Source organism: Chiloscyllium punctatum, chromosome 38 (genome assembly GCF_047496795.1).
Source record: "Chiloscyllium punctatum isolate Juve2018m chromosome 38, sChiPun1.3, whole genome shotgun sequence".
NCBI lineage: Eukaryota > Metazoa > Chordata > Chondrichthyes > Orectolobiformes > Hemiscylliidae > Chiloscyllium > Chiloscyllium punctatum.
Genome location: NC_092776.1, coordinates 40253357 through 40267134, shown reverse-complemented (window position 1 = coordinate 40267134; position 13778 = coordinate 40253357). Strand labels below are relative to the sequence as shown.

At 40.6% G+C, this 13778-nt stretch overlaps 1 protein-coding gene across 2 annotated transcripts in view; it reads right to left on the bottom strand.

Moving 5' to 3' along the window:
- The window catches only part of LOC140463542 (inositol polyphosphate-5-phosphatase A-like), a 528804-nt gene that overhangs the window by 36652 nt on the left and 478374 nt on the right, over positions 1 to 13778 (bottom strand). For both annotated transcript variants that reach the window (XM_072557674.1, XM_072557675.1), the window contains exon 12: positions 11064 to 11137. In XM_072557674.1, the coding sequence (XP_072413775.1) occupies positions 11064 to 11137 (74 nt within the window). The remainder of the gene's footprint in view (positions 1 to 11063; positions 11138 to 13778) is intronic.

The following is a 13778-nucleotide window of genomic DNA, read 5'->3' as shown; positions in this document are numbered from 1 at the left end:
CAGGAATCTCCTCCTTAACAGCATTGTCCCATTTCTAAAATAAGTAGTCTGCAGCTGTTCAGGAGGTAGCTCACCACCACCTTCTCAAGGTCAACTAGGGATGGGTAATAAAGGCTGGCTGAGCCAGCAATGCTCTCATCCCTGAATGAGAAAACAAAAATCAGCTGGGGGTAATTCAACATCAATGAATTAATCTGGAATAAATTGATTAGTATTGATCATGAAACTACCAGATTGTTGTAAAAGCTATTCAGGTTCATGGATGACCTCTAGGGGAAAAAAATCCACCGGATTTGGGGTCTGAATAACATAATGCTTCAGACCTACAGCCATGTGGTTGATTCTTAAGTGCCTAAATATATTGAGCAAGTCACTTCAGTGTATGAAACCCACAGAACGAAAACTAATGAGCACCTAAACTGTAACTCAATAAGACAGCTCACCACCACCTTCTGAAGGGCAATAAAGGCCGATCTTGTCTGTGGCACTCACAATCAAGACAGAATTTTTAAAAATAACACAGATAAGGGGTGCATTACATCTGTCTGTCTGCATTGTGACAGTTGTGTTGTGTTGTTTTCTGCAGGAATAAAAATGAACTTGCATTGCTACAGTGCTATGCAAGTCCTTATATTCACAAAGCACTGTATTGGCAACAAATTATATTTGAACGTGTAACCACTGACTTTCTGTATGCAATTTATATATGCAATTTGGGCAGTTACTTCACGAATGGCTACATTGAACTGTCTGATCCAAGAGATTCAGTGATGTTGGTTAAAGGGGTCATTGTTAGCTATGACACGAATGTACTCTATAGTTCTTCAGGCCAAAGGGATCAAGGACATAGGGAGAAACAGGAACAGTTTACCGAGTTGGATGATCATCCATGATCCTATTGAATGGTGGAACAATGACTCGAAGGGCTGAATGACCTATTCCTACTCTTATTTTTCTGTTTCCATGACTCCACTGATATCTTTGGCTAATATCATTAAATCTTTTCATTCTCTGGAACAAGAACATGGACCTTGCTTTGGTGTCTGGCCTGAAACACTGTACAGGTGACAAAGCAGCATGCCTCCACTATCAACTTCCTTTCTCCCCCAGCACTCTAGCCCACAACATGGCATAAATGCCCTTCACACTTCACGTCAGCTCTGATGAAGAGTCATCTAGGTTTGAAATGTTAGCTTGCTCTCTCTCCATGGATACTGCCTGACCCGCTGTGATCTCCAATGTTTTTTGTTTTCAGCACAGGTTTCAGCATCTGCAGTAATTTGCTCCTGCCTCCAGTATCACCAATGCATTTTTTAGATTAGATTAGATTAGATTACTTACAGTGTGGAAACAGGCCCTTCGGCCCAACAAGTCCACACCGCCCCGCTGAAGCGTAACCCACCCATACCCCTACATCTACATCTACCCCTTACCTAACACTACAGGCAATTTAGCATAGCCAATTCACCTGACCTGCACATTTTTGGACTGTGGGAGGAAACCGGAGCACCCGGAGGAAACCCACGCAGACACGGGGAGAACGTGCAAACTCCACACAGTCAGTCGTCTGAGGCGGAAATTGAACCCGGGTCTCCGGCACTGTGAGGCAGCAGTGCTAACCACTGTGCCACCGTGGCGCCCACCTGGTTCTGGATTAGTGTTGAACCTAACCTTTCTAACTCAGAAGTGAAAATGCTATAGCTGATTTAAAGCCAGAACATGAAGGTAATTTAACAATTATTTGCAATCCAATATTGGGAAAAGATAAGTTTTAACAGTCAATAATTAGGCATAGAATTTCACTAATCAAATGGTTTCTTCCAAATACCCATACAATAAATACTAAATCAGTACTTCAGATCCTTGAGAGATTTCTTGCAATAACCTTCCTGATGTGATATGTTACTTCAAAATTTGTGATATGTATTTTCCAGTATGTTTAAAAATTAGTAGATTTTAGCTACCTAGTAAACAGTTTTTCAGATTCAGAACATTGTCACACTGTAGTGAATGTGGCAATGTCTGTTTTGCTCACGGACCTTTACTAATTGGACTTTGGTCTTAAGGAATTTGTAAGGATGCAAATAATTTCTAATATCAGAAGAATAATCATATTGCTACAACTTCTGTTAACATTATAAAAAATAACTGTTCCATTGTAAAGCGATTTTCACATTGACATGTGTACTGAAAAAAAAATTACATATATCTGGGAATTCCAGATCATGTGTCCATACAAATGACTCAATGAGACATAGTAGCTTTCAAATATTTCACCTGAAATTCTTTCACAATTTGCATGTTTTGAATATTAACTTCTTGAGCCTTCGACGTGTTTTTGAAATTCAATGTATTTTGTCAAGATGGTGTAAATACAATTGGCCTTTCCAAATTCAAGTCATTTCTTATCAGTCACAAGAGATTGTAGTAATCATGTGGCTATTGAACAGAATCAGATCTGGATTAGGTCAGGTACAGTCAATCCAATTGTTTTACGATGCCCAATTCTTCTGAACAAAATTTTATTAAATTTTGTTATCTACTTAATCGAACTTTGAGAAAATTTCAAGCCATTTTTTGTCAGCTCATTATTTAAATGTACATTTATGGTATAGAAAACTTGCTACAAACTTGTTTTATTATTACAAGAATCACATGTATTTATAATTTTTAATTGATTCAACTATTTCCCATGTATCAGAGAACACAAACATACTACATTTTTTATGTTTTCAAAGCTTTCATGCTAAGTTACTTTTTTGACCTATCCTCATACACCTGCAGAGTTTCTAGGATGTCTGCTAACTTGCCAAATCCAGCTTCAACGAGTCTCAGTTTACTATTAAACACCCAACGGTGAAGAGACAACTGTATATCATTCCTTACTCCCATTGCTCCTGTCTAGACTTGGCAAACACCCTGAAGCGGGAAAGAAGCCATTCATTTAATCACTTTGGCTGCAAGGACAATGTATTCCCTGCTGTGCATGTTAGCAATTTCAAACATAATCAATGCTTAATGTCTTCATAAATAATACAACTGAGACTCTTAACAAATTATCATTTAATTTTATGAACTGCAAAAGACTAGCTCTTCATTAACTAACGTTTAATGCCAGTCCTGACTTCCTCTTCTCCACTTAGATTACATGTAATTATTAAGTAATGATTTAACACTGAAACATTATTAAATGTTGTTTTGAAAATCAAAATAATTAAACTGGAATCTTCAAATTTTTTGGAACAGCGTAATATCCTGGTACACATGTTACCATTGAAAGAAATGCCAACTTGTAGAGCGTATCACAGAGGCACACTATTTAATCATTTGGATATAACAGTAGCACGTCCAGATTTCCATAAGTTTAAACTGGGATGAAAGGCAAAAGTCCATGATAACTGACATGTTGAGGTAATCAATGGCAGGAGTCTGGGAAATGGGCAGTTGAAGATGGGAGGCAATGTAACGATATCTGATGGAATATGCTCAGTCAGAATTGGCAACTCTAATCCATAGATTGTTTAAAAGGCATCATCAGCAATGGCACATTCAGTGCTAAAGTGAGGAGATGGGGGAGGGAGAAATTCATGCCAGGAAGGATACTGGTTCATTGTATATAATGGTGTGATATAACATACATTTACAGGAAGAAGGACAACATTTCACACAGATTTGTTCCAATCAGGCATTGTTTATATTTGACAAAAAGGAAAAAAATTGAAAACCAGACTGTATGAACTATTTTTAGGAAGTTATCAGGACACTGGGGCATTTCGTGAAGAATGGAGACAAATCTAGGATGTCCGACCACCCTATATAACAGACACACCAGGCCGATTTTACAGATTTCATCAAGTTTTGGGTTTTGCTCATCTTGACTTTCTGGTCCAAACAGACAAGAAATTTAATAATAACTCAGCAGTAAGCTGTGATCACACAACTGTATTGTATTACGATAACTCCTCCCAGTGATAAAGGGCTCTTTGCCAGGTAAGTTTGCACAGGAAAGTTTGTACATGTTCTTTTCGAGTATGTGTTTACCATGATAAGAGGTTTGAAGTGACCCGTCAGAATCTAACACTCCATCAATTCCATGTCATGCCTCTCTGGCTCCAGAATGACCACTAACATGGGAAAGCCAAATTCTGCACAAATACGTGCAGTGTTCAGACTTGTCACAGTTGGCCTGATCGATGACTTCTTGAGCGTAAGCAATATACATTTATAGCTTGTACCACATTCTTTAAATCCAAACACAAGGCATGATAATGCAACTGACTAAACTAATGTCCACAAAATATATTTTGGAAACACAGCAATCTGCACATTAAACAGAATCCAAAGAGCAATGAGTGCATACTGGGGCAGAAGAAGATTACAGAAGCAGGATGGAGAAAGGCCACAATATATTTTATCTGTTAAATTATTGTGACAGACACACAGAACTCTAAGTCTGGATTAGAATGTCCAGGTTCTGGAGTTGAACTTGAGTTCAGAATCTTCTGACTTGGAGAAAAGAAACCATAGTGAATCAGCACCTTAAATTGTCTGCACATTCAGAATGGTTCAGTTCCTGTGATTTGGTGAGCTGACAATCTCAACCATGCAGCTCTCGGGAAGTTGTTTAAAGCAAGGAGGAAGCAACTTGATGGTTCACATAGCCTTATCAAAATAGTGCTTCAGTACCAAACAGACCTACAGCCAGTAGACCGCTGAAACATTTAGTCAGAACAAAAAGGCAACCAAAACGTGTGAAATTGCATCAAAGACTAAAGAATCAATCCTGCAACTAACCTGCAACTTTGGCATGATCTTTTAAAGTGACAGTGGTGGTGGGAGCTCCTTTGAGACATTTAATGATGTTGTCAGTTTTGTGAACTTTTAAGAAGGTATAGGTTCCAGGGCTCTGTTCCACTGACTGAAGCTGTAGTAGTTTAACTCTTTTACTTGTTGCTGGTAGTCATTAGGAGTGAGTAAACTAACCCCTCGCAAATAAGGCCAACACAAAAACGAGAGTGTAGAATTTTGCAATGAAATGCTGAGTGTCTCTCATATTCCTTTAAGTCAGGGATACAAGGAAGCCTCACGTACATGGTGCAAGAGCAAACAAACTATTTAGCCTGGACAGCAACATCAGATCAGAGAAAATATTTTCAAAATTCAGATGTCTGAAGCAAGGTTACAGATTAGAGCGACTGCTTCCCCACAGCTTGGTTGAACTGTGATTTGGGGCCAGGAGTAAGTTAAAAAGACTTTAAATTGCTTTCAGGTTCAAACGATAAACTGAGGATGACAGGAAAGGCTGGGGTGGGATGCCAGCGATACACAGGGCATCAATTTCCAGCCTTGGAAGATAGCGCATCAGTCAGACATTGGGAAGATTTTTTTGTGCCTGCTTGAAGCTTCGGAGGGCTGAGGAGGAGAAATTAACTGTGCAAGAAGCAATAATTGAAATGCCTGACAGCGGGCTATAGGTTTGCCACTAAGTCTTTCAGATGGGTTGACACTCCCACCCTTCATGGTCAGAACCTCTTTTCTGTTCATCAGCATGCCACAAACACTCATTAACACCTCAGCCCCCAATGCAATTATGCTCAGAGGTACAATCTTCTTAGCCAAAAATGAATGTGTTCACAAGCCTGATGTATATTTATCCGAGGCATGTACCTGGCCAGGTACAAACCTCTTCAGTGACTTGTTTCCTTCCCAACCAAGCGGTTTCATTGCACATAGGGGCTTAATGTGTCAGGGGTGAAGCTTCCCTTTGTCAATCAGCTTTTCAGAAGTCTCAGTCTTCTGTGGTTTTGCTTCCTGTAGTTACAAGTGTAAGCAGTGAAGGATAACTGGGCCCACCAGCCTGAGCTAGCCACATTTGGCCAAGCAACTAATCTGATCAGAGCAAGCAAGTGGGACTCATCTGAAAGGGGGTCCAATATGAGAAGTGGTCTCTGCTGAAAAGGGGACAGACAAAAAAAGGTTCTCAAAAAGGTTGGCAGGGTGGAAAGGAACACAAGAGGATCAAACATAAAGGGCATGGTCGTCAGGGGCACTGGAAGGTTCCTGAGGAATCCAGGGACAAAACTGGGATACAGTGGGGAGAATCACAGTGAAATATGAAAATGGGGTAATTAGATGTGCTAGAGAGGCAGAATAATCAGGTGAATGAGTGAGGGACAGTGAAACGGTCAGGCACAGTGTGGGATTCCAGATGGTTGTGAGAAGAGAAGAAACATTGAGGGGAAATGCCAAAAGGGCTATTAGTCATGTGGGAGATTGTAAAAGGAAAGAAGTGATGCCAGCGGAAAGGAGAAGGGCATCTACACCAACATCCCTAGGTTTGCAAGCTAGACAAAGATAGGTAGAGTGATAGGTGGCATTGTGGAGGTGGGGAGGCTGCAGAAGGATTTGGATACGTGAGGATAGTGGGCAAACAAGTGGCAGATGGAGTCCAACGTGGGAAAATGTGAGATTTTGGGCCCAATTTCTCAGGAAGAATACACTGGTCCTGGAGCGTGCTTAGAGGAGATTCACGAGAATGGTCCCAGGAGTGAAAAGTTTAACATATGAGGAACGTTTGAGGACTCTGGGTTTATACTCTATGGAGTTTAGAAGGATGAGGGGGGACCTAATTGAAATATATAGAATACTGAATGGCCTGGATGGAGTGGATGTTGGGAAGATGTTTCCATTGGTAAGAGAGACTAGGACCCAAGGGCACAGCCTTAGAGTGAAGGGAAGATCTTTAGAACAGAGGTAAGCCACAGAATAGTAAATCTAGGGAATCCATTGCTACAGAAGGCTGTGCAGGCCAGCTCATTGAATATATTTAAGTATGAGATAGATACATTCTTGACTATCAGGGGGTTCAAAGGTTACAGGGAGAAAGCAGGAGGATGGGGCTGAGGAATTTATCAGCCATGATTGAATGGCGGAGCAGACTTAACGGACTGAATGGCCTAATTTCTGCTCCTTTGTCTTATGATCTATCCCATTCACTTCCTGTCATTTACTAACCTTTACATGAAGGAAACCCAAGAATCACCAGCAGCATACAGAGTCTTATGGCACAATGATTGTGTTCCTACCTCTGGGCCCAAACATTTGGCTTCAAGTCCCACTCAGGAAGTGCTTGTCACAGAAGAGTGTCAGAGCACATTCAAATAGGGTGTCTTTAAAAAGGAAATCAGCAACATGGTGCAGTAGAGGGCTTTTCCAGAGTCAACTTTCATACCCACATGCTGGTGAATAAGAAGTTCATAGGGATGAAATTGTTCTGCAGACTGTAGCACTGAGTGACAGGGGAAAACATAAGCTACCTTGAATCACCATTGAGCTGACTGCCACATACATGGAAAGCAATGTAAAAATCAAGGCCACAAAGATCCTCCACACGGGCAGCATCAGGAAAGGGAGAACTATCTACAGGTCATGGAGGATCCTCCACTGGACAGGATTTGAAATAGCACCTGACCAGCCTGATAAGGGCTCAAAGGACAACTTGACCATACCAAGATCTCAAGTGGAAAACAAACACCCCGTTCCTGATGTTTCTTCATAAATCAGCGCTTCCAGATCAGGCATTCGACCAAGATAACCCAGCAGCTGTGTTAGCTTTCCTAAGGATAAAAAGGAGGGAGGCAGCACCGACAAAACCAAAGACACTAGGCTCAGGGGATTGCAGCTGTGGATGGGTAAACAACACATGAAGAGGGTAACCAGGGCCTTCCGCAGCATTGAGCAACCTACCCAGAGAGGCTTTCCCAAAGATGTCACAGCTAGCTGCAGATGAGTGAAAGACAATTTCAGAGGTTTCTTTGTATGACGAGAGATATCATTAGCTACATTTGCCCCCGCCTGCAGGCAGTGCTGCAGCAGTGATGTCCCTACGGCATAGAATTTTACAGCAGCATTGAATTTCCTTGCCACGGGCTACTTCAAACCTCAATTGGAGATCTTGCTATCATCTACTAATTGGCAGCTCATAAGCATGTGTGTGAGTTCACTTTGCAGTAAACAATATTGTTTGCCCACTTCACTGTGGGTTCAGAGAGCCAAGGTGTTACCCGCATTATTGGGATCCCTCAGAGAGCCCAAGGGATAATTGAGTGCACACAGGTAATGCATGGATCTCCATAGCATCATCTAGCCACATTCCTTAATCGGAAGGGATTGCATTCCCTCAATATCCAGCTGATTTGTGACCACAAGCAGCAATCCCAGCAGGCATGCACCCCACTCTTCAGGAACTCTCACAATACTTGTGTTCTGTGCAACTCCCAGTTTCCCTGAGCATTTGTACTCCTTGCATGATCTCCAAGGTTGACTCATGGGTGACAATGGGTACACCCAGTTCTCCATCAGTCCTCCAAGTGTCAGAGACCTCAGCTGTTTCTTCCTCCTTTAGCTGCAGACTCACGTCAGTGCTGTGCTCACCAGAATGTGACCCCAAGTGTAACTGGTTACATTATCAGCCAAGGTGAATGTTTCCGCACTGGTGGAGGTGGGAGAATAGTCTTGATGTTGCATTCTCTGAGGCTCACAATTGTCACTATTCAGAGGTGTGCTATGAGGTGCTTGCAGAGATGGTTCTGGAGGCCAGGAATCTCTGGTTTGGGAGTGGGGTCTGGAGGTTGCATTTAAAAACAAGAAGACTTGCTCATCATACAATTTGCCACCCTCACCCAAGGTTTCATTAAGACATTGGTTCCTCATGTGCAGCTGGAAGGAGCAGATTGGAGGCTTTGTCATTAAATACAATCTTCTCTTCAGCTCAATCATGCTTCACTTACTCAGTTGCCAGCTCAATGGCTTGCTCCTCAAAGACGGTCAGGATCCATACATCAGGCACTCTTGCTCCTACCATCTGTCTGTGCATGCTCATACCTTTTATTATACATGTTCTTCTCTTTCAGGAGAGTAGCATTAAGAGACATTAGCATGGTTACTTCAGTATTTTGCCTGCATTGGCAGATACACGTAGAGCTGCCAATACCCAGGTCTGTGAGTGTCTGTGGATGTTACTGTTAAAACGAGTGTGGTATGGGTGAAGTTAGGAATTGAAGGGTCTAGAAAGTGATTCAATGTCATCCAAGAGCTAGAACTGCTGCAAATTGATAAAGCATTATATTGCCTGAGGTATCTGTGAGGTGTTCATCTCAAGGCCATACTTTGTGACAGTGTCCTTGTCCCACGCAAGTCTCTGGTGAAGAGTTATCATCTGTGCATGCTCTTGTTAGGATGAAAGGACAGTGAGTTGTTCAGGTGTGAGCTATGGAGTGTTGTAGCTCCTTTTATGGGTTAAACATGAACACAGACAGATGTGTGAGAGGCAACAGCACTCTGGTACAAATAATGCTGCATTGGCAGCAGGAGTGAAGTTTCAGATGTTGACTGCATATGAGGCAAGTGATGAAGATGGCTGACGATTCAACTTGTGTGAGACAATCCTGCACAGTGGCAAGCTTAGATTGCTAACTCATGCTCATAGAGTCATGAAGCATTGAGCAGACAGTGGTACGTATGCCAAGTGAAGTGCCAAACAGATCATTCATTCACTTGCAACAAGGGAGCCACATTTTCTTGAGCCACCCATGGGTGCTGATCTCCGCAGCCTCTTCTGTCCAGCCTGCCCTCCTCAGTTACGATGGCCTCATTGCCATATCAGGGGAATAACATCTCCTTTCTCTCTTGGGCAGTCTCCAGGAGAAACTCTCCTGAGGTGTTACTGAATCATGCTCACTTTTTGCTGACATCTGAAAGCAGAGCACCGATGAGTGATACTAGTGGGTTGCAGAATATGAAGTGATATCTTTTAAACTTGGTGCTTGGAATTTGGATCCTGGCAGGCTCTGGCAGTTGTGGCAGGCAGTTATTCCTGATGAAGGGCTTTTGCCCGAAATGTTGATTTTACTGCTCCTCGGATGCTACCTGAACTGCTGTGCTCTTCCAGCACCACTAATCCAGAATCTGGTTTCCAGCATCTGCAGTCATTGTTTTTACCTAGAACGTCCCACCTGCCTACACACTGGGACATGAATGTACAACAAGCTAAGAAAAATGTGCAAGAAACCTGACCCACTCTTACATAAAAGTACCTCCTAACTTTTGGCCTGCCTTCGCACTTCGTCTCACAAAAAAGATTGTGCCCATGGACTCAATAAATTGGCTCTGATGGACTGGATAGCTTTCTTCTTATATTCTTATTTTTTTAAGTTCAGATTTATTGCTAACATTCCAACTTAAAAGAATGAATGCTGGAATCATTGATGACACAATGCATTTACCTTGCCAGCAATCCTGCTGATAAAATAGCCAGTTGTTGCACAATGAAAGTTCCTATAGTACTGCTTTGCAAAATAGTAAAGTACCAAATGAAAGCTTACCTGGTTTATAAAACTCTTCAGGAGCAGCATATTCGGAATTTACTTTGTGAAATTCAGAATATATTCAAAATGGTGCTGTTTTATTTTATAATGGTTTTATTAGTTTGTCTATTTATTTATTTGTCTCGTGCACAAGTAATTCAGAGATTTACCAAAATAATATTTGTACAAGGGTATCAGCTGTGTTTTAGTGGACTATATCCAACAAAAGTCAGAGGATATTAGGTCACATGACTGAATGAGCATCATCACGAAGTTATTTTCAACTTGAGCAAAAGCTGAAATATTTTGTAATTTACTGCAGACTTTTAGAGTCATGGTTAATAAAATATGTTCAAGGAGATCCTACAACATGACAAGGTAAATACTGGGTTTTAGTAAGGCACAGCATATCCTACAGCATAAACAATCAAAGGTCAAGTCATAACCTGAATGTAAACAAATCCCCTTTCTTCCATTTTCTGATGGAGGCAGGGGCCCTGTTAATTATCACTAATCCAACAAATCATTTTCAAAGAACACAGATAAACACAGTCCCACCTCTCACATCGGCATATTGAGATTAGCTGAAATAAATCTAAATGTTTTAAATATTAAGATTTATTTGAAACATAAAGTTCTAAAATATAAAACATTCATTTAAATGTTTGTTGTAGAATTACAGTAGTATAAATTTTGTACCTTGGTGGAAACGATATCTCTTGTTCACTCAACTTGTCTTTGAATACGGACAACTCTCTGTCAAATTCTAAAAGCTGAAAAGAAATTGATTAACAGAAGGTTATTCTACAGCATCTTGTACTTAAGGCATTTCATTAATCCACTGAACAATCGTGTTTAAATATCTTTTCTCAACATCAGATTTCTCCCCTGCCTTAATCTCTAGAATTTATTGGTGTCTTGATATGCAACCATGTGCTAAGTGTTGACCACTTTTGGAACATAAAGGAGATTACAGCAATCCTGTCTCCTTTTGATATCCAATACCAAATATCGCCATCAGAAAGAATCATGGCTAACTTCCTCCTTGTCAACTGACAGATGCAGAGGGCAACAGAGGTTTGTCTACTCTGCTATATTGTTGGAGGAAAGCATCCAGTAGTTCAAATAAGGATCAAACCATGGATCATGTGATCTCAGACTCTGTAACTCACTGAACAAATTGTTGAGCCAGTAGAATGTCTAATCAATATTTTACTGGCAATTCGACTTACTTTATCTCATTATAATTACATATTTTTTATATCTATATATAAATATTAACGTCCATGCCTTTATGACAAAAGTTGCCGACTCTTTTAGGCAAGGTGTCCTTTCCAAATTGGCATTCATATTTATTTTTACCTTTTGTTCGTTATTTTTCCATTTCCTTATTTTGATATTGAATGGCCTCATGCCTGAAAGTTGTACATTCAATATTTTATAGGATAAGGCCCTTTTCCTTTTGGTTAGTTCGTCACTGGTACCAATGCCAAAATGAACACTGATTAAATAGACAACAAAACCTAAATTAGGTGTCTGACTGATAAAATCCTCAAATACAGCTCAATGCAAACAACTCTTGGAGATAGGCAGTGCACAGGAGCAGTCAAAATTTCCAGCGACTTTTAAATGATAAATTAATGTCAGTGCTGGAATCAGGCATGTAATTCAATTTAAAACTTCAGAGCACAAAGCGACTGGGGGAGGGGTAGTTCTCATTACAAACCTTAAGGGAGTTAGATGGTTCATTCAGTTTGGTTTATGATGACCTGAACTAAATACAATCTCAAGTCTGAAATTATGACATTCATTTTCTACACATAATACGGTTTTCGTGCATTATTCTCCCATTTAAAGGGTACAAATGTATTTTCTTAACTTTTACTGCAACCCAAGATTAGATCACAGAGCTATTAGCCGGTTTTGAACAAACATCCATTCAAATTTCTACAAACAGCATTATCTTTGCATCAATATTTGTTCTTATCCTGGATTCTAAGTGAATAAGTGACTGAATGCTCATAATAATCTGTTCTGCTACTGACCATCACTCTTTGTAAGTGCCGTTTCCTATTCTGACAAGTATGTCATCAAAATAACACCTTTTATGAGTACAGCGTGTTTATGCTACTGCCCATTAATCATCTCTCATCTCACAGCTGCGCTGATACCATTGTATGGGTGGCAGAGGTTCTGATCTAAATTAGATTATGTCCCTCTATCCCATGCCACCTCATAAATCATTCCTGAAATGCAAAATTAGCAGCTACTTGTACACATTAATTATCCGTACAAAGGCAGTCACCTGAGCCACCTGCAAGGATGACCAGCTCTTCCACCTTTCCATTTAGAGTCAGGAATCAAAGTCCTTTCTATTTGTAACACAGCCACGTTGTTCAAACATTTTCATTGCTTTATCAACTATGGACCGATCCACTTCATTGAACAAATGTCTTCAACCTTTATAACTTATAACGAAAATGTGACCAAGGGCACTCTTGTTTTGAACATATTCAAATTCAGGCAGTCTGTTGGCCTCAATGTTTATTGCTAGTGAAACTGAAGCTTAAGTAGATTTAAACTCAGACTGAGTACACTGACCTGAGGCTACACCCCTCCCACAAGGCAATACTGTACTTTAAGCTGATTTTAAAACCAATTGAGACTTGCGTCGATTCAAAAAGAGGGTCCAGTTACAACTGGAAAGCAATACTTGATGACTCATGATGTGCAATTTTGCAATTTTCATGAGCTGGGGAATTCTGCCCGATATCAAACCCACCAGAGAAGAACAGCAGGAATTCTAATTGCTAGGTTCAAAAAAGAATTGCACTGGAATCATTATAGGTCAGGAGGAGCAGGGAAGTTCTCCCTAGGCTCCTTATGAAGTCTTCAGTCGTCCCCAGTGCAGCGTCCCAACAGCTACCAAAACTCTTACCGAGTAATAACTATAGACCAGAGGGGACTACTTTATGTCTTAAGGCTCAGACCCAATTATCTGCTCCCAGCAACTGACAATGTCATTATCAGGACACAGGATAGTCTGAAATTATTTTAAGAAAGTCCAGGAGTTAAACTGACCCAATCCCAGAGCTGACTTTCCCACAAGGATTTCCTGCCCACATCCTGTCTCATCCAAAGCCAATCCCAGTTAAAATCAAATCCTAAATGTTTTAATTACCATACAAGAAAATTACTAGAATTGTATTGATATTCAAGTGGACTTCATGACAAAATGATGCGACCAGATTTGAATGCCATCCAATAATTCAATGCTGGATGAGCAGAAATTTCCTCCAATTAAGTATTGGGAAGACCAAGGACATTGTCTTTAATTCCTGACACAAACTTCAATCCCTGTGCATGTATGAATTATAGGTATAATTTCACATATACCTTTACCATTATGTTTTG